The following is a 20816-nucleotide window of genomic DNA, read 5'->3' as shown; positions in this document are numbered from 1 at the left end:
CGGTGCCAAGATACAGCTGACTACAGACACGTTGTCTAGTAAAAACAGGCAGGGAAGGTACATAACTTTTTCCGCCCACTGGGTGTATCTTCTGACGGTTGTCAAGCATGCAACCCGTGGCACACGTGTGGATTTGGTGTTACCGCCACGGATTGCATGCAGGCCTGCCTCTTCTTCTCCTCCTCCTACTCCATCCTCCGTCTCCTCCTCGGCTGACTTCTTCTTTTCCACTGCTACCGCCTCTTCCGCTGCACCCCCCAAGCTCCCCAGAATCTATTTGATGCGCCAGGTGAGATGTTGCCATGCTGTGCTGCGGCTGTTGTGCCTGGAAGCCAAGAGCCACACCGGTCCTGCACTCCTTTCAGCTCTGTGGTCACAGGCCGATCAGTGGCTGATCCCGCTCAATTTGACAGTTGGTAAAGTGGTGTGCGACAACGGTGCCAATCTGCTGAGCACGCTGAAACAGGGCAAAATGAGACACGTGCCATGCATGGCACACGTCATGAACTTAGTCATGAGCGATTCGTTGCCAAATACCCCCGGGGTCCAGGACGTCTTGCGGCCGGCCAGAAAAATCTCTGGCCATTTTAGAAGATCTTATTTGTGACTGCCCGACATGCCGGAACTCCACCTTGTAAATGCTGGATAGGCTGCTCCAGCAGAAACGTGCTGCTAATGACTACCTGTACGAAATCTGCTGCAGGACAGGTTCTTGTGAGCTTGTTTTTTTTTTTTACCGCGCCATTGGCTGCTCATGCGCGACGCATGCAGACTTCTGCGGCCATTTGATGAGATCACCAAACTGGTCAGTCCCAGCCAGGGCGCCATCAGTGACATCGTACCTTACGCCTTCTTTCTTGAGCGTGCATTGCGTTGTGTCATTGATCAAGCTGTCGAGGAGCAGGAGCAGGAAGATAAGGAAGTCGCAATGCTGAATAAATTCACAGGGGGGGCTACTCCATCTGAGCCAAGTCAGCAGGAGTCTGAAGAGGAGTCAGAGGAGGATGGTGCCTGGGGGGAGGAGGAGAACGAGCAAGAAGAGCAGTCTGTCACGGGGCGCCAAAGGCATACTCGGTCTCCCATCAGCCGCAGACCTGCTGCTTAGCTTCGGGAGCGAGGATCTGTGTTTGGCCTCATTCCCAGGGCAGCTTTGCTAGCTGGGAGGCTCCCTGCTCCTAGGTCTGGCTAGAGCGCTGAGCTGATCACTCGGTGCTCGACTTGTCTGTCTGTCGGTCATTTGACGCTGGCCACGTCACATGACCCTCAGACCCCACTATAAATACAGGCAGCCTGCTGGCCACAGGTTGCCTGTTAATTCTAGGTTCTTGGCTATTTTTTGGACTACTGAATACTCACCTGATCCTGTTCCCTGACGATCCTTTGCCTGCTCCTCCTGTACTGCGCATCCCTCCTGGTATTGTGACCTTGGCTCCCACCTGACTACTCTTTGCAGACTCCTCTGGTACTTCTCTACTCTCCTGGTATTTGACCCCGGCTTCTCCTGACCATTCTTTGCCTAACCCTTTGTACTGCGTAGCTCTTGGTTCTGACCCGGTCCGTTCACGTTCCGTATTTTGTCTTGTCTGTCTTCCCTGCACATATCCTAAGTAAGGGACTGTCGTCCAGTTGTCCCCTGTCATCAGGACTCGTGAGGCAAGTAGGCAGGGCCAGGGGTGAGGGTGGAGCGCAGTGGTCACTATCCTTCCCCCTGTGTGTGTGTGGACGTGACCGTTACACAGTCTTTAAACTTTTCAGGAATCCCTGGTGTTGTCCGTGGATGGGGGAGGAGACCGAGGACGACATTCTCCTGGGCGATGAGCAGGAGCCTGGCCGCTCCACTGCTTCCAATTTAGTGCAAATGGGGGCCTTCATGCTCCAGTGTTTGAAGAGGGACCCCCGTATAAAAAGCATAAAGGGCAAGGACCAGTACTGGGTGGCAACGTACTTAGGCCCCCGGTACAAACACAAAATGGCGGACATGTTACCAGCATCACAGAGGGCTGTCAGAATGCAGCATTTCCAGGCCGGCTTCGAGAGATGCTGCATTCTGCTGTTGCATGCGCTGGCAGAGGAATTTCCACTCCCAGATAAACAGTTGGGGGTACCAATCCTACAGCGCATGCAAGAAGAGGGCGGTTTGAAGATGTGTTGGTTACTTCGGATATGAGATCATTCTTGCAGCACACCCATCGACAGCCACCCTCCGAATCCAGCCTCAGGGAACGCCTAGACTGACAGGTGTTCGACTACATCTGGTTAACGGCCGATGTGGACGCTCTGAGAGGCGAGGAACCCCTTGACTACTGGGTGTGCAGGCTTGACCTGTGGCCAGAGCTGGCACAATTTACCATGGAACTCTTGGCTTGTCCCTCGTCGAGTGTCCTGTCCGAAAGAATGTTCAGCGCAGCAGGGGGGATCGTGACCGATATATGCAGAAAAAGCTTTTGATCAGCGCAACACATCGTGAGTAACAAATGTGTATATCTACTCTCTATAAAGCGGGTAAAGCCGATTGACTCTGAAAGCTTGGGACTAAGTCGAAATTGTGTCCTTTTACATAAAGATTAGAAGTCCTATGTATACAGATTGAGTACTAGACACTTGCTACTGGGACTTTTACCTATACAGACACGTCATCATAGAAAACCAAAGCAGCAACCAACTCAGAGTGCTCCATTTATGTTTTATTTTATGTATTTTATCTATTCTATAGGTATATTTTATATATTAGATGTATAGTACCTAGGTGCATTGTGGTTTTATTATAATAAATTTGTATGGTTCCACATAACTCTCAGAATGTTTTGAGTGCCGGTCCAACTTTCTAACGATATAATTGAGAACAAGGGGTGTTTCTTTTTGACCTGCACCAGTCGTGATTATCCATAGTGAGCCATCTGTTTCTTGTATTCAGTTAACCCTTTGTGACAGAATGGCTCAATATGTTTAGTAAAGGCCAATTGAAAATATGTTTTTTAGCCAAAAATGAGTAAAATGCAATCATAAACAAAAATTGCCTCCAAAGGTGTACATAGTCTTTAAATATATGTTTTTGCTGGTATTTTGGAACTCTGTATTAGAAAAGTTGAGCTGTAACCACTGTAAAGGTATTTTAAGAAATACATCTTTAAGGCTTCGTTCACATCAACGTTCAGCCTTTCCGTTCTCCTGCTCCGTTTAGGTGCAGGAGAATGGAAAGGACGGAGAAGGCACATAACTGAGCCGAACGGAGCCTAAGGACCCCTTAGACTATAATGGAGTCCGTTATGTTCCGCTCAGAAGATGATTTTTGGAGCGGAGACAAAAGTTGTGCATGCAGGAAACATAATGGACCCCATTATAGTCTATGGGGTTCTAAGGGCTCCGTTTGGCTCAGTTATGTGCCTTCTCCGTCCTTTCCGTTCTCCTGCTCCTAAACGGAGCAGGAGATCGGAAAGGCTGAACGATGATGTGAAAGATACCTTAGAATGTTTTTAGCGTTTAGCTAAAGTTATGAACAAAGGAAGTGAGCTTAGAAAGTCATATAGGAAGAAGGATTACCTAAGGTCTAGAATAGAGACATGCAGAGAGAAGGTAAATTGTAGTACCAGCCACTGACCAAATAACATTAACAATACCAAAGTGGAATTAGACCTGGTTCACAGGGTGCAGTTTTCAGATTTATTGTTTTGTTGTTTTGTTTTGTTTTCTCGCTAAAACCAGGAGTAGATCCAAAGTAGAGTAGACATAGAAATATTTTGTACTTAATACTTTTAGGGTACAGCCACAACTGACAGATACATTTCAGATTTTGGCACAGATGTCACTCATTGCAATGCTGAAGGTGAAATCTATGACAAATCTGTAGCACATTTTGCTGCTGCGTCTGCTTTGAGAATCCACAGCAGACCCGTCCCCTATGGACAATCTCTTAAGATTCGCTTCTGGCTTGACTAAAAATATTGCATCAACAATTGTATTAAACTGCCCTGTGTGAACCCGTCTTAATATTTTTTGATCAGTTATAGGCAATTTACCATTATCATAAATGGTAAAACATTAGTACACATCATAACTGCACTGCACGATGAGCAGTGAAGAACATTTCTGAGCACCTTTTTGGTAGCTATTACCTGCTACGACAAATGACTCTTTCCAACGAGGAAGGGAAAGTGATCGTATCCCATTTGAAAAACTTCCCTTGTAACCGGACTGCCCAGCGACTTTCCGAACAAGAATCTTTCCTCCTGAGTTGTCAATTACACCGCTATAAAACATATTTAAATGATTTACAGTGGAATGTCATCCATCATATAGTCATGTGCGTTTTCATGTTGTGAGCATGTGAATAATATAATTATCACTTGTTCAAACCTGCAGACCTGTGAATGGCAGCTGTGCATATGCTGGAAAAAGAGGCATATATGTCTGTGCCATATATACGGTGCTTCCCTTCTTGACAACCAGCAGGGCACTTTGCAAGGAATTCTGGGTTGACTATCTTGCCTGCTTTGATGTCACAGTTAATGTGAGGAACATCTGTGCAAATAAACAATAAGATTTACAGTAGGCAGTCAATGGAGCATTCATTTATCTTAGCCCATACAGTTTGGAAAAGCTTATATACACATGTGTGTAACCGGGGGTCCTGTGTAAACAGGGATCTGTTGCCCACAAACAATGAATCTGTAGCGATCGCTCATTCCCATACAGCTTAGGTCATAGCTGCATGTAAGTGCAAATCTCACCTCCTCTGATGAAGTTATCTGGAATTAACAGTTTGTTCCTGAAAACTGCTTGCTCTGTCGGCACATGTAAAGAGGTCCAACTCAAGGCCATGGACCTCGGCCTTGACCAGTGGTGTGCCTTTGCCTCTGTAGCTTTCCGATACCCCACAGACTCCCAAACAGTAACAGCTGTGCCCCCTTATTCTGGCGGTGCAGCGGTCCTTGCTATTTGCCCATGCACACTTCTGCTGGTACTTATGGAACTACATTGTGGTTGCACCCTTGAGCACATATGTTAAAGGGAGTCTGTCACCACATTTCAGCATATTAGACCGATCAAATAGGTTATATGATCCACCCAGAACTTAAAAACGGTACCTTTGTTGTAGAAAACGGACTTTTCTTTTAGCCAAAAATGAACTTATAAGGTTATGTTAATGAGCCCTCTCAAGTGCCCAGGGCGGTCTCTCAATCCTCGGAGCCCCAGGCAGCACCTCCTAAACGGCTCATAACCCCGCCCTCCGTGCGCCTCTGCCCGCCCGTTTACTCCCCTCCCCTGTCCTTTTCCAATGCGGCTGTGCGGTCCAAATCGTAGCAGGGCATCGCGATACCTACTGCGCATGCGCCCGCTACGATTTGGACCGCACAGCCGCAGTGGAAAAGGACAGGGGAGGGGAGTAAACGGGCGGGCAGAGGCGCACGGAGGGCGGGGTTATGAGCCGTTTAGGAGGTGCTGCCTGGGGCTCCGAGGATTGAGAGACCGCCCTGGGCACTTGAGAGGGCTCATTAACATAACCTTATAAGTTCATTTTCGGCTAAAAGAAAAGTCCGTTTTCTACAACAAAGGTACCGTTTTTAAGTTCTGGGTGGATCATATAACCCTATTTGATCGGTCTAATATGCTGAAATGTGGTGACAGACTCCCTTTAAACATTTATTTAGGCCCAGACTTTTCCGACAGAGGCCAAAAGAGTGTACTGTCTATCCACACTAATAAAACTGTGGCATAGCTCAGGCTCTGTTCACATTTCACTTTCTCCGTTTGTTGGAGGTATACATTAGGAATTTTTCCGACATGTCATATAGACATACAGCTGCATACATCACCTATTGACTCCTGTAAAAAAAAAAAAAACTATATAGAAAAACACAGCAGACTATGCTTTCCTATAGGTTAAAATATTTTTTTTAAAAGGTATGTGGATGCATACTGGTCTATTACTATACTGGTTATTAAACCTGTCTAAAACAGGGATGCTCAACCTGTGGCCCTCCAGCTGTTGGAAAACTACAACTCCCACCATGCCCTTCTGTAGGCCGATAGCTGTAGGCTGTCCATGAATGATGGGAGTTGTCGTTTTGCAACAGCTGGAGGGCCACAGGTTGAGCACGCCTGGTCCAAAAGAAAGCTATCTTTGTAAAAAAAAAACAATCACAGTGTGGCATTATGAGCACAATAAAAAATTAAAGCTGTACCGTGGGCAACAAGAGATAATTTTTCTTTTAGACACTTTCAAAAATCTCCATAACTGTGGTTAGATGCCAATCTTCTGTTTGTCTTGTTCATGGGAATGAGGTAAAGCTAAAGAGTTGTCTTGTCAATGGTACTCAAGACACAGCAGTAGTTCACAAATGATATTTGTCAGAGCTGTATGGCAAGACTTCAGTTTAGAGATGCCAAGTTCACATTTAATATTTTCTGGTCCATGTTATGACAACTTATGTTTAAATGTGTAGCCCACCTAGCATCTTATACATTCTCTGCAGGGACGTGTAGCTCTACAGTCAAGAGCAGAGATCTGAAGAGAAGCTCAGACACCTTCACTGGTTCTTCTGTCAATGAGGTCATTTTATCAGGTTTGGAATTTAATGAAGTAAGTTTTGCCGAGTCTGCCTGCCTTGCTCTAAAGTCTGCCAAACTTTAAAGGTATTGTCCAGGATTTTGATATTGATTGCTTATCCTCAAGAAAGATAATCAATGTTTGATTGGTGAGGATCTGACTCCCGCTACCTCTGCTGACGAGCTGTTTGAAATGACAATGGCACTCTGGTGACGGCTGCGGCCTCCACACAGCATGCCAAGCACAGCGCTGTACATTGTATAGCAGCTGTGCTTGATGTTGCAGCTCTGACCCATTCACTTAATAGTGCCTGACTGTGGTCATTAGATCAATTAATTTAGGCAAATCGGTTTCTTTGGTTTAATGTGGTCGTTTGAATTAAAGTTTAAATTAAAGGCAGAGAACATATTAGAATAATATTTTTTAAAAAGCATACTAACGCCCCAGACCCCCTAATTTCCTACAATCCTCCCCACAGCTGCAGTGATGACGTTCCTGTATACCACGTGTGATCACTGCTGCCAATCAGTGGCCTCAGCGTTTTACAGAATCAGAACACTGAGGTCAGTGGCTGGCTGCAGCATCCAGTGCAGTATATGGGAACATCACCAATGCAGTGATTAAAACAAAACCTGGCAGCTGGCAGGTAGGATGGAGCAGAGGGCTGGAATCCAGGGGGTTCGGGATGGTGGTTAAACATTTACTCTGACAACCCTTTTAAAGATATAAAATAAAGTTTTTTTGTATAACAAGTGCACAGTTTATTAAATTGAGCATTGCATAGCATTGCTTTACACGAAAAGGACCACTAGGTGGCACTGTAGTTGTTTAAAAAAAAAAAGAGATTACATACGTTGCTTATTCTTTCTGTTCTTCTTGGAAGATACAGATGTACAAGTCAGAATCAAAACTGTCAGAAAACAACAACAAAACAGAGGTTACAAACAGATCACTATGTTATGTCTGGAGAAAATGGGCATGTCAGTGGTAATAAAAAAAATTTGCAGTAAAAACTCCCAAAACTGATCATATCATACCAATTGACAATCTCACCTGTTTTAATGCCTCACTTTTAGGCCTCATGCACACGACCGTTGTGTGCACCCGTGGCCGTTGTTCCGTTTTCTGTGATTTTCTGCGGACCCATTGACTTTCAATGGGTCCGTTGAAAACTCGGAAAATGCACCGTTTGTCATCGGCCTCAGTGATCCGTGTATCCTGTCCGTCCAAAAAATAGGACCTGTCCTATTTTTTTGACGAACAATGGTTCACGGACCCATTCAAGTCAATGGGTCCGTGAAAAAACACTGATGCACACAAGATTGGCATCCGTGTCCGTGATCCGTGTCCGTAGGCTACTTTCATACAGACGGATCCGAAGATCCGTCTGGATAAAAGCTTTTTCGTGAAAACTCAAATCCGACAGTATATTCTAACACAGAGGCATTCCCATAGTGATGGGGACGCTTCTAGTTAGAATATACTACGAACTGTGTACATGACTGCCCCCTGCTGCCTGGCTGCACCCGATCTCTTACAGGGGGCTGTGATCCGCACAATTAACCCCTCAGGTGCCGCACCTGAAGGGGTTAATTGTGCGTATCATAGCCCCCTGTAAGAGATCAGGGGCTGCCAGGCAGCAGGGGACAGACCCCCCTCCCTCCCCAGTTTTAATTTCATTGGTGGCCAGTGCGGCCCCCCCGGCCCCCCCTCCCTCTATTTTATTAATATCATTGGTGGCCAGTGCGGCTCCCCCCGGCCCCCCTCCCTCCCTTTATTGTATTATCATTGGTAGCCAGTGTGCGCCCCCCCCGGCCCCCCCTCTATTGTATTAATATCATTGGTGGCCAGTGTGCGGCCACCCCTTTCCCCCCGCCGATCATTGGTGGCAGCGGAGAGTTCCGATCGGAGTCCCAGTTTAATCGCTGGGGCTCCGATCGGTAACCATGGCAACCAGGACGCTACTGCAGTCCTGGTTGCCATGGTTACTTAGCAATAGAAGCATCATACTTACCTGCTGTGCTGTCTGTGACCGGCCGGGAGCTCCTTCTACTGGTAAGTGACAGATCATTAAGCAATGCGACGCACAGACCTGTCACTTACCAGTAGCGGGAGCTCCCGGGGGGGTGGGAGAGGGGAGGCCGCACACTGGCCACCAATGATATTAATACAATAGAGGGGGGGCCGGGGGGGCGTACACTGGCCACCAATGATAATACAATAGAGGGAGGGAGGGGGGGGCGCACACTGGCCACCAATGATAATACAATATAGGGAGGGAAGGGGTGCCGGCGCACACTGGCCACCAATGATAATACAATAGAGGGAGGGAGGGGGGCCGGGGGGGCCGCACACTGGCCACCAATGATATTCAAACTGGGGAGAGAGGGGAGTCTGCCACCTGCTGCCTGGCAGCCCCTGATCTCTTACAGGGGGCTATGATACGCACAATTAACCCCTTCAGGTGCGACACCTGAGGGGTTAATAGTGCTGATCACAGCCCCCTGTAAGAGATCGGGTGCTGCCAGGCAGCAGGGGGCAGTCATGTACACAGTTCGTAGTATATTCTAACTTGAAGCGTCCCCATCACCATGGGAACGCCTCTGTGTTAGAATATACTGTCGGATATGAGTTTTCACGATGTAACTCAAATCCGATGGTATATTCTAACATAGAGCCGTTCCCATGGTGATGGGGACGCTTCAAGTTAAAATATACCATCGGATTGGAGAAAACTCCGATCCGATGGTATAATAGGGACTCCTGACTTTACATTGAAAGTCAATGGGGGACGGATCCGTTTGCAATTGCACCATATTGTGTCAACGTCAAACGGATCCGTCCCCATTGACTTGCATTGTAAGTCAGGACAGATCCGTTTGGCTCCGCACGGCCAGGCGGACACCAAAACGACTTTTTTTTTCATGTCCGTGGCCGGTGTGCCTTTTTCCGTATTTTTTCGCGGACCCATTGACTTTCAATGGGTCCGTGGAAAAATCGGAAAATGCACCGTTTTGCAGCCGCATCCGTGATCCGTGTTTCCTGGCCGTGAAAAAAATAAGACCTGTCCTATTTTTTTCACGGCCAACGGTTCACGGACCCATTCAAGTCAATGGGTCCGTGAAAGAACACGGATGCACACAAGATTGGCATCCGTGTCTGTGATCCGTGGCCGTAGGTTACTTTTTATACAGACGGATCCGAAGATCCGTCTGCATAAAAGCTTTTTCATAGCTGAGTTTTCATTTCGTAACTCAGAACCGACAGTATATTCTAACACAGAGGCGTTCCCATGGTGATGGGGACGCTTCAGGTTAGAATATACTAAAAGAACTGTGTACATGACTGCCCCCTGCTGCCTGGCAGGTGCTGCCAGGCAGCAGGGGGCAGCCCCCCCCTGTAGTTAACACATTGGTGGCCCCCCCTGTAGTTAACACATTGGTGGCCAGTGCGGCCGTCCCCGCTCCCTCCCCTGTAGTTAACTCGTTGGTGGCCAGTGCGGCCGGCCCCCCTCCCTCCCCTGTAGTTAACTCGTTGGTGGCCAGTGGGCCCCCCTCCCTCCCCTGTAGTTAACTCGTTGGTGGTAAGTGGGCCCTCTCCCCTCCCTCCCCCTTCTAATTAAAATCTCCCCCCCTATCATTGGTGGCAGCGGAGAGTACCGATCGGAGTCCCAGTTTAATCGCTGGGGCTCCGATCGGTAACCATGGCAACCAGGACGCTACTGCTGTCCCGGTTGCCATGGTTACTTAGCAATTTGTATAACCATTATACTTACCTGCGACCTGCGATCTCTGCGTCCGGCCGGGAGCTCCTCCTACTGGTAAGTGACAGGTCCGGCCGGGAGCTCCTCCTACTAGTAAGTGACAGGTCATGTCACTTACCAGTAGGAGGAGCTCCCGGCCGGACGCAGAGATCGCAGCTCGCAGGTAAGTATAATGGTTCTACAAATTGCTAAGTAACCATGGCACCCGGGACAGCAGTAGCATCCTGGTTGCCATGGTTACCGATCGGAGCCCCAGCGATTAAACTGGGACTCCGATCGGTACTCTCCGCTGCCACCAATGATAGGGGGGGAGATTTTAATTAGGAGGGGGAGGGAGGGGAGAGGGCCCACTTACCACCAACGAGTTAACTACAGGGGAGGGAGGGGGGCCGGCCGCACTGGCCACCAACGAGTTAACTACAGGGGAGGGAGGGGGGCCCACTGGCCACCAACGAGTTAACTACAGGGGAGGGAGGGGGGGGGGCGGCCGCACTGGCCACCAATGTGTTAACTACAGGGGGGGCCCACTGGCCACCAATGAGTTAACTACAGGGGAGGGGGGGGGGGCTGGCCGCACTGGCCACCAATGTGTTAACTACAGGGGGGGGCTGCCCCCTGCTGCCTGGCAGCACCTGCCAGGCAGCAGGGGGCAGTCATGTACACAGTTATTTTAGTATATTCTAACTTGAAGCATCCCCATCACCATAAGAACGCCTCTGTATTAGAACATACTGTCGGATTTGAGTTTCACGATGTAATTCAAATCCGACGGTATATTCTAACATAGAGGCGTTCCCATGGTGATGGGGACGCTTCAAGTTAAAATATACCATCGGATTGGCGAAAACTCCGATCCTATGGTATATTAACTCCTGACTTTACATTGAAAGTCAATGGGGGACGGATCCGTTTGAAATTGCACCATATTGTGTCAACGTCAAACGGATCCGTCCCCATTGACTTGCATTGTAATTCAGGACGGATCCGTTTGGCTCCGCACGGCCCGGCGGACACCAAAACGATTTTTTTTTCATGTCCGTGGATCCTCCAAAAATCAAGGAAGACCCACGGACGAAAAAGCGGTCACGGATCACGGAAAAACGGAACCCCGTTTTGCGGACCGCAAAAAAATATGGTCGTGTGCATGAGGCCTAAAGGTGCTAAATTTGGTACATGCCATAATTGCGCAAAAATATGTGACTTTTTTCAATTTTACACAGCTCTTTGGCGAATTGGTTAAAAAAGAAGTTAAGGAGTTATTGTTAGCTATGTTCTTTAGGTTCACATCAGATTTATTACTATGGCTTTTTTTTTTTAAAGGCACAAAAAAAAAAATTCACAATCTCATTCCAATATAGGGGCAGCATACAAAAACTAGAGTAGCATTTATAGACAACAAAGTTATGTTTAAAGATTTGACAGATTTATCAATGTGCAACTTTTGATAAATTTGCCAAATATATGCCATTGCAGACTCAAGAAAAAATGACTTCAAGTATCCCCAGAGAGATTTATCATGAGGGGAATTTTTAAAGTCAGTTTTACAGAAGTCTAAGGGGGTATTAAGGGGGTAATATTTGACAACACTTTTTTGGAGCGTCTACTGTTTTTTAACTCATTTTTTGTAGCAAATTTGCCAACTGTCACTCACCATTTGTTAAATTTGTTGCACAAAATTCCTAGTAGTGATTTTTCAGTCTAATCTTCTTTATTATAAAGGTGGCGTAAGTTTTTACTCCACAAGGGGGCTAGAGAGCACTAACTTTTTGTGACTTTTTAACAGGTTTCAAGTGATAAAATCAAACTCTGTCTACAAAATGTCTGTCTGTCCCTTAGTAAATACAAACTGCAGGGCAATGCACTAACCACTTACAAAATGTCATCAATCCTCCTCCCTTGACAAAACAGCCAAAACACTGCACATTTCTGTTGCAAAGCTTTTCATACATTACATTATGTTGCTGTAATTTTTGACAAATTTATCAAATGTTGCATGATGTTTTCATAGGTTTGGTGCATCTTTATGTCTAAGGGGGAATGTATGAACATTGCTCGCCATGTTTCTGATGTACAAAAGTCACAATTATTGACCCAAGCACAGGTTTGCAGTACAAATTGTGACTTTTTTCTCTTTTCCACCCCCCTCACCACTTTTACAAAAAGTGGGGAGAGATGGCTGGAAGGAGGTGAAACATGGGTAAGACCCTATTGGTAATGCTCCATGGAAAAATAATATGCAAAGAAGTATCTCCCAAGGAAAGAGAACCATCTCCCTAGCAGTAAATTGTGGAAGTAGCCCCAGAGCATTGCTAATAAGTCTCCATACCATTGTGCACCTCCAGTAAGTCTCCACACAGGTCTGGTCTCTTTATGGAGACCCAGTACCCTGCTTAAACTATATCCAAGGTATCCCACTCAGCCAGCCAGAATCCTACTCCGTACTGATGAGGGGCAAACACCCAAAACAGCTGTCTAAGAATGGATATTTGCACTGGCTATTTTCTTTGTCATATTTCAAAGCTTCCAAAAAGTTGGATTTTGACTCACAGGAAGGCATGGGATTCAGCCAGTTCCCTCCAGTTCTCCTGATCTGGAGCTCCAGCGGCGGCAGAGCAGCTGGAGATGTTCGCTTCCATTGTTTCATGCTCCACTGATAGTTTAGCTTCTTCGTTGGGTGGTGTGTGTGTGTAGTGTATATATAGTGTATTTATGTATGTGTGTTGCATATACAGTATATGGTGTATAAACATCTGCCGTGACGCTGTGTGTCTGCCGTTGAGTAGGGAACTGTTGTTAAAAATTTGAATCCCACCCCTGCTCATAGGGAGCTACTGCTGCAAGGGGGCACTAGTGAGATGGTCCTCTTTCCTTGGAAGATACCACGTTTCATAAGACTGGCATAAGAAATGCCAGTCTTAATACATTCCCCCTTAAACACTTCTGTTTTGAGATGTTACTCCACTTTCTATATCATGCTTTTACTGGAGTAAGATTGCAACAATGTTTGTGACTTTTTAAAAAGTAACTTTTTACTGATTTGATGAATTAAAGAATTAAAGAACATCTATCAGCTGAAGGCATCTGTGTTTGTCCCATGTTCATATGTGCCTGCATTGCTGAGATAAAATTATATTTTAATGTATGCAGATGAGCCTTTAAGAGCAATGGGGGCGTTGCCATTACACCTAGAGGCTCTTCTCTTTCTACATCTGCTGCTCCCTCTGCACTTTGACAGGGCCAGGCACTGAAAACGTCTTCACACTTGCCCCTTGTCAAAGTGCAGAGGGCGCGTCAGATGCAGATCGAGCTGAGCCTCTAGGTGTAACTGTGACGCCCCTATTGCTCCTAGAGGCTCATTTGCATATATATATATAAAAAAATATATTTTCTTTTTTTTTTCAGAAATGCGGGCACACATGAACATGGGACCAACACATATGACTTCAGCTGCCGAGTGCACATGTAACAGGTCAGCCAGTTTCATAGGTACAAATCTGCTGACAGATGCCCTTTAAAGTTGCGTTGGCATTCATAGTATAGTTACTAACTCATCATTAAACTGAAAGTCTTAGAAGACTCACCCAATAGAACTGCAGAAATCTTCTCCTTCATCATAGGAAAAAGAGTGATAACTGAAAAGAAACAAAGAAATATTTACAAATTCATACAAAATTTCCGATTAAATTTAGAATCTTATCTCATACGTTCAAAATAATCTTAATTAAAAATTCCGATAATATATATCATATGGCCATGTGTCCTAGACTGTAGAAGATTGAGGAGAAAATGAAAATGAAATCCTGTATGTGGTGGGAAAATTTGATGGAGGGATTTTTAACTGTTAGAATGAATAGATGCTCTGTAGAACACTGCAAAATATGTCAGTGCTATGTAAATAGAGGATGGACACAAATGTTCCCCTTCATGTTAATTATGTTGGATATGAATTATTTGCACTGTAAACAGTAGAGAGGACAGTACTTGGTCTCAGCCTTTTTATGGTTTTTGTAACTTATACCTTTTGGACCATTAAAAAAAAAAAAAAAAAAAGGTTGGTTACACGAGCCTGGTCTAAATTTGCACACACCCGGTGTTTACATGCTTGTACTGGGAAACTGTAATGAACCATTCCAAGTCTATGTGAATACAGGTTAATAATTGTATAATCAAACATTATGTAATACTCTACATTTTAATAGCACATTGGAAAATGGAAAAGCTCTATATACTCTATATGGTACATTCAATTATTTATAGTGTAACTGTTGTTCTATTTTTATTTGTGTAATTTTATTTTTGTAATATACTTTAATTAGTGAAATTGTACATGTCTATTAGAAAAATAGCTCTAAAGTGGCCCATTTTGAGCCTTAGCAACGCTCCTCTGTCTTCTGTTTACATAATACAGTCAGTGTTGAGCAGATCTCCACTGTTATGTATGGCCTCTTGCAGACAAACTTTTTTTTTCTGTTTACGTTCCGTTTTTTGCGTTCCGTATAAGGACAATATACGGAACCATTCATTTCAACGGATCCGCAAAAAAAAACGGACAAGGATAGTACTGTTTTATCAGGGGCTAGCTGTTCCGTTTCGCAAAAAACGGAATGCACACGGACGTCATCCGTATTTTTTGCATTTTCCGTTTTTCTGCAGACCGCAAAATACTGAAAAAGCCATTCGGTCGTGTGCAAGAGGCCTAAACAGAAGACCAAGGTGCATTGCTAAGGCTCAAAATAGGCCACTTTAGAGCTATTTATTTTAATAGAAATGTATGATCTCAGTAAAGTATATTACAAAAATGGTCAGCATCACTGCCGCTATACATTACAAAAATAAAAATAGAATGACAGTTACACTTTAAAAAAAACAAGCTCTTCCACATATGTCAATGTAATAATATATATATATGGATCATAGGAGGCAGGAAGGGAAAAGTTAAGGCAAAAAAAGCAAAAATTAGCTGTGGTGCCAAGGAACTACAACTGGTTTCATGCAAAAAAATAAATTCAAATGCATTTTTCATCCCTTATTTCATACATTTTTCTTCCCCAAAAATACTGTGGCTAGATGTTACATAAAGGTCTATAGATAAAATATAAAATGCATTTATGTGGCATTTTTTGGTTCAGTGACATTTTTTGCAAACCACAGCAAACTCTAGGTGTGGCATTTCTTGAAAAATGCCACTAAAATAGTTTTAACCACTTCAGTACTAATCCCAGGCCAATTTTTTAAAATCTGGGGTAACAGGGGAAAATGCAGCACTCAATTCGTTACCCATTTTGTCCTGTATGTGGCAACACCCTATATGTGGTCATAAACTGTTGTGTGGGCACACAGCAAAACTCAGAAGTGAAGACGCACCATAAAACTTTTGGAGAGAAGATTTCACTTGAATAATTTTCTGGGGCCATGTCACATTTGAAGACACCCTGAGGTACTCCTAGAGTGGAAGCTCTCAAAAAGTGACACAATTTTGGAAACTACACCCCCAAGGAATTTTTCAAGGGGTGCAGTGAGCATCTTGGCCAAACAGGCGTTTCATAGAATTTGGAAAAACTTGGCGCGAAAATGAAAAATTACATATTTTACAAGAAAATGTCACTTTAGGCCCAAATTTTTTATTTTCACAGGAGGTAACAGGAGAAAATGTACCCCACAGTTTGGTACCCATTTTCTCCTGAATGCTGAAACACATATGTGGTCATAAACTGCTGTTTGGGGACACAGCAAAGCTCACAATGGAAGGAGCACCATATGACTTTTGGAGGGCAGATTTCACTGGAATAATTTTCAGGTGCCATGTTGCATTTGAAGACACCCTGAGGTACTCCTACACTAGAATCCCCCCAAGATGTGACCCCTCAAGGAATTTTTCAAGGTGTGCAGTGAACAGGTGTTTCATAGATTTCATTAACACTTGGCCATGAAAATGAAAAATGACATATTTTACAAGAAAATGTTGCTTTACCCCATAATTTGTTACCCATTTCCTCCTGAATATGACAGCACCCCATATATGGTTATTAAGTGCTGTATGGGCACATTGCAGGGCTCAGAAGAAAAAGAGAGCCATGTGCATTTCAGGCCTAGATTGGTGACTTATACAGCACTGTCCGACAACTGCAGAGGCTCTGAGGTGGAATATAATAAAGAAGCCCCAAGAAGTGACCCCATTTTAGAAACCACACTTGTCAGAGAATTTACAAAGGGGTTTCGTGAGCATTTGGACCCCACAGGTGTATTGCAAAAATTAATTCGCAGCTCATGGTGTAAAGTGAAAATTGCAATTTTTCCACAGATATGCCATTTCAGTGGCCAATATGTTGTGCCCAGCACATGCCATCTGAGACACACCCTGCCCTTTAAATTGTTAGGTGGGTTCTACTGGATGTTGAAATGCCATAAGTGTGGAGGTAAAATGCTATTTATACTGCAGGATTCAGAAGGGAAAGACCGCCATTTGGCTTTTGCAGCACAGATTGTGATGGATTTATTTATGGGTGCTAAGTTGCTATTGAACAGTCTCTGGGGTACCAGTACAGCCATTTTCTGACAACCATACATTTATAAGCCATTTTCTGACAACCATACGTGTATGTTTCTCTCACGGAACTGTGTGAGGGCTTATTTTTTGTGGGATGAGTTGCCATCATCATTGTTTTTTTGGGGGGGTATGACTTTTTGGTCACTTTTTATTTAGCTTTTTGGGAAGAAGGATAAACTTCTTTTTGGGGTTTGTTATTGTGGCATGCACCAGAAAAAATGACACGTTATCTTTATTCTGCTTGTAAGTATGATTACAGAGATACCAATTTTATATCGTTTTTTTTATGTTTTACTTCTTTTACGAAAAGCATTTTTAAAACGAAATCATGTTTTTGCAGTGCTATTTTCTGAGTGCCATATTTTTTTATTTTTCAGACAATTGTCTTGTGTGGGGGCTACATTTTTGCGGGATGAGGTACTATTTTGGGGTGCATAGTACTTTTTGTTCCCTTGATATTATACTTTTTGTGAGGCAAGGTGACAAAAAAATGGCTGTTTTGGCCTAGTTTTTTTTTATGGCGTTCACCTGACGGGTAGATCATGTGATATTTTTATAAAGCTGTTCATTACAGATGCAGCGATATCTAATATGTCTGTTTTACTTTTTTACAATTTTATATGACCTGATTATGGGAAAGGGGTCTTTTTTTTTACTTATTGTTTTTGTCAACTTTGTGTATTACAATACATTGTGTATTGTAACGCTTTGCCTGTCAGCTTTTAGGCTAGGGCTACACAACGACATGTGTTGCGCAACTTCTTGTCACAGAAAAGTCACGCAACATTTTTTATAATGATGCTCAATGGTGTCGCTATGACTGCAACACGACAGCCACAAAAAAATTGATTGATGGATTGATGTGTGACTGTTGCAGTGGCAGCATGTCGCAGTGTGACACTATTGACTATCATTACAAAAAATGTCACAGAACATTTTGGCAACATGAATGCCGCGCAACACATGCCACAGTGTAGGTGTACCTTGATCTCATAGGCTTCCGTAGCTGACAGGCTCTTATGCCTGTGCAAGGCATCGGGCTGCCATAGTAGTCATCGGGTCCCCATTACCTCAGCATGGGGACCTAATGGGGACTGAGAGGGAGCCCGTACTCTCTAAAACTGACTGCAGCATGCAAGGGTTTAATGCGCCAGCATCAGTGATTGCAGGACTGGGAAGCTGAGTAGGTTAGGGTTGGCGCCCGCCTAGGCTGCACCTACTACTAATAATGGATGGTGCAATCACAGCTCCTTTTGCAGCCACTCCGCATCATAGGCCGCAAGCCTGAAGCCTATAAGGCAGTAGATGGGTGCAAGAGATCGCAATGACATCACTGCGACTTCCTGCGTCAAGTCTCGTGTGATCACATGATGGCACAAGACCAGGCACAGGAGTCATGATGTCATTGGGACTGCCTGCCCTGGGACGCAGAAACACAGGCTACAGCTCAGGCTATTGCCTGCATTGCAGGCGGCAGTGGGGGAAAGAGAGTGAGGCAAGTATGTTTTATATTTTTTACACTAGGTCACCACTATTTGGAGCAGCAAGGAAGGGAGGGGACGCATTATATATACAAGGCACTACAGAGCTGGACACCAATGGGGGGCACCAAGGAGGGAGGAGCATTATATATAACTGGCACTAAAAAGGGGATCCTTATCTACTGGGGGAACCAAGGGGGGAACCATTATATATAACTAGAATTACAGAGGGCATGGAGGGGCATTATATACTGGCACTACCAGGGGGGATCATTATCTACTGGCATTACAGGGAGAGCATTATATATATCATAGGCGTGCGCAGCCTATTGCATTGGGGTGTGCACCCTAAAGGACAAACACACATGCCGCGCGTGCGTGTGTATGTATGTAAATATATTATTATTATTTATTATTAAAGCGCCATTCATTCCATAGCGCTGTACATATGATAAGTGGTGCACATACATAATACAGACAATTACACTAATCATAAACAAAACGAGTTACAGACTGGTACAGAAGGAGAGAGGGCCCTGCCCGTGAGGGCTTACAATCTACATGGTATGGGAGAAGGACAGTAGGTGCGGGTGAAGTTGGTCATATATATATATATTATATACACATACACACACACACATATATATACACAAATACACTCTGCATACATACATACAGACCTGCACTCACATAATTATCAATATAAACAAACATTTTAAAACTATATTGAAACATTTTTTTATTAAATAAGCATTTAGCAATGTAAACAAACATTTAACATTTTTTAACTTAAAAAAAACATTTAAAATAAATAAGCTGTTATAACTGTAACAAATCTAAGTAAACATTTTTACACAAAGTGCTTGGTACATGCTAATTTTTCCTCATCTTTATGCTCTAGAGAAGAAGACATCGCACAGAAGGTGTTATGGAATACAGGTGAAACTCAAAAAATTAGAATATCGTGCAAAAGTCCATTCATTTCAGTAATGCAACTTAAAAGGAGTTGCATTAATGCAGCTTAAAATTAGAATTTTGTGAAAAGGTTCAATGTTCTAGGCTCAAAGTGTCACACTCTAGTCAGCTAATTAATCCATATCCCCTGAGCAAAGGGTACCTCAAAATTGTGACTTTGGGGTTTCAAAAGCTGTAAGCCATAATCATCCAAATAATAACAAATAAAGGCTTGAAATATCTCACTTTGCATGTAATGAGTTTATCTCATATATTAGTTTCACCTTTTAAGTTGCATTACTGAAATAAATGAACTTTGCACGATATTCTAATTTTTCGAGTTTCACCTGTAAATTCTTCAATGACCTAGTTATAAGTAGCCGACCAAGCCAATTCTTGCTCAATATATAATATCCTGAGTGCATCCAGGCGTTTTTGGGACATTGTACTCCTCAGTTTGGTTTTTACATGTGTCAGTTTTAATAAGGCTCTTTCACATGAACAGCTTGTCACAGGTAACACTGTAAAGCACTGAACACACTTATAATAAGCATTAAATGTGTTGGATCGATCTGATTCTTTAAACCAATCAAGCCACACTTTGATGGTATTTGTGGTACAACCTTTAGGAGTAGGTCCATCATACTCCCTTAGCAGTGTGGCTTCTGCTTCCAATTCATCCACTGACACCCTCAATTTGTTGGCAAGGATTTCTAGGTCACCTTTAGGAATCTCCAAGCTTAGCAGTTTCCCTACTGCAGTTACAATATCACACGACTCCTGTTCAAATCGCTGGTCGATACCAGTTATCAATGAATCCAGTAGTGGGTAAAATGAAGCTATCCTCTCTTGCTCCTCTTGTGTTTCATAGTGATACTGAGACTGTGCTGCTGCTTCATCAAGAAGGACAGAAGGTTTTCTCTTCCTAACTGGGGGAATGGCGATATTATTTTCGGCACACTTTTTTTTCACAGTCATGGAAAATGGACTGAAAATAATCTGGGTAACTTCTCATGGAAACCAAGGAGTTGCACAGGCTTTTCACCACTGTCATTGCAGTAAGCAAGTTGAGATTTGATGCTTGCAGAGTCTTGCTAACTTTTACCACCATTTGGAGAATAGGGTGCATCATGTGCAGAGCAAAGATAAACTTGAAAGAATTTAATTCACAAATAAGGCCCCTTGCTTTTATTTTAGCATCAGCTAAGCGACTTGATTCAATGATCTCATTTAAAGCCTATAAAATAGCTGAAATGTTTTCTTTTACTGCAGCCACTGCTTCTGCTCTGCATGCCCACCTTGTGTTTGACAGTGACTTTAGAGCCTTCAACTGAGTTCCCACTTCTTGAGAAATCTTCTTCATTGCAGCATGTCTCACAGGACCTCCCTCCATGAAGGCATAAAGAGTCTGCATCATGCCAAAGAAGTCAAACACCGTTCTGTTTTGTCTACTTGAGGTGCATGCATCAACTAGGACAAGGTTTAAACAATGTGCATAGCAGTGTACATAGAGTATTTCATGGT

At 44.0% G+C, this 20816-nt stretch overlaps 1 protein-coding gene across 5 annotated transcripts in view; it reads right to left on the bottom strand.

Annotated features, from left to right (window-relative positions):
• VIT (vitrin) overlaps positions 1-20816 on the bottom strand; it is a 184448-nt gene that overhangs the window by 93024 nt on the left and 70608 nt on the right. For all 5 annotated transcript variants that reach the window (XM_040429529.1, XM_040429533.1, XM_040429530.1 and 2 more), the window contains exons 2-5: positions 13892-13942; positions 7401-7457; positions 4362-4518; positions 4113-4246 (exon numbers count right to left, since the gene is read on the bottom strand). In XM_040429529.1, the coding sequence (XP_040285463.1) occupies positions 4113-4246; positions 4362-4518; positions 7401-7457; positions 13892-13925 (382 nt within the window). In that variant the 5' untranslated portion in view covers positions 13926-13942. The remainder of the gene's footprint in view (positions 1-4112; positions 4247-4361; positions 4519-7400; positions 7458-13891; positions 13943-20816) is intronic.

This window comes from Bufo bufo, chromosome 4 (assembly GCF_905171765.1).
Source record: "Bufo bufo chromosome 4, aBufBuf1.1, whole genome shotgun sequence".
Taxonomy (NCBI): domain Eukaryota; kingdom Metazoa; phylum Chordata; class Amphibia; order Anura; family Bufonidae; genus Bufo; species Bufo bufo.
This window is presented reverse-complemented; position numbering and strand designations above follow the sequence as displayed.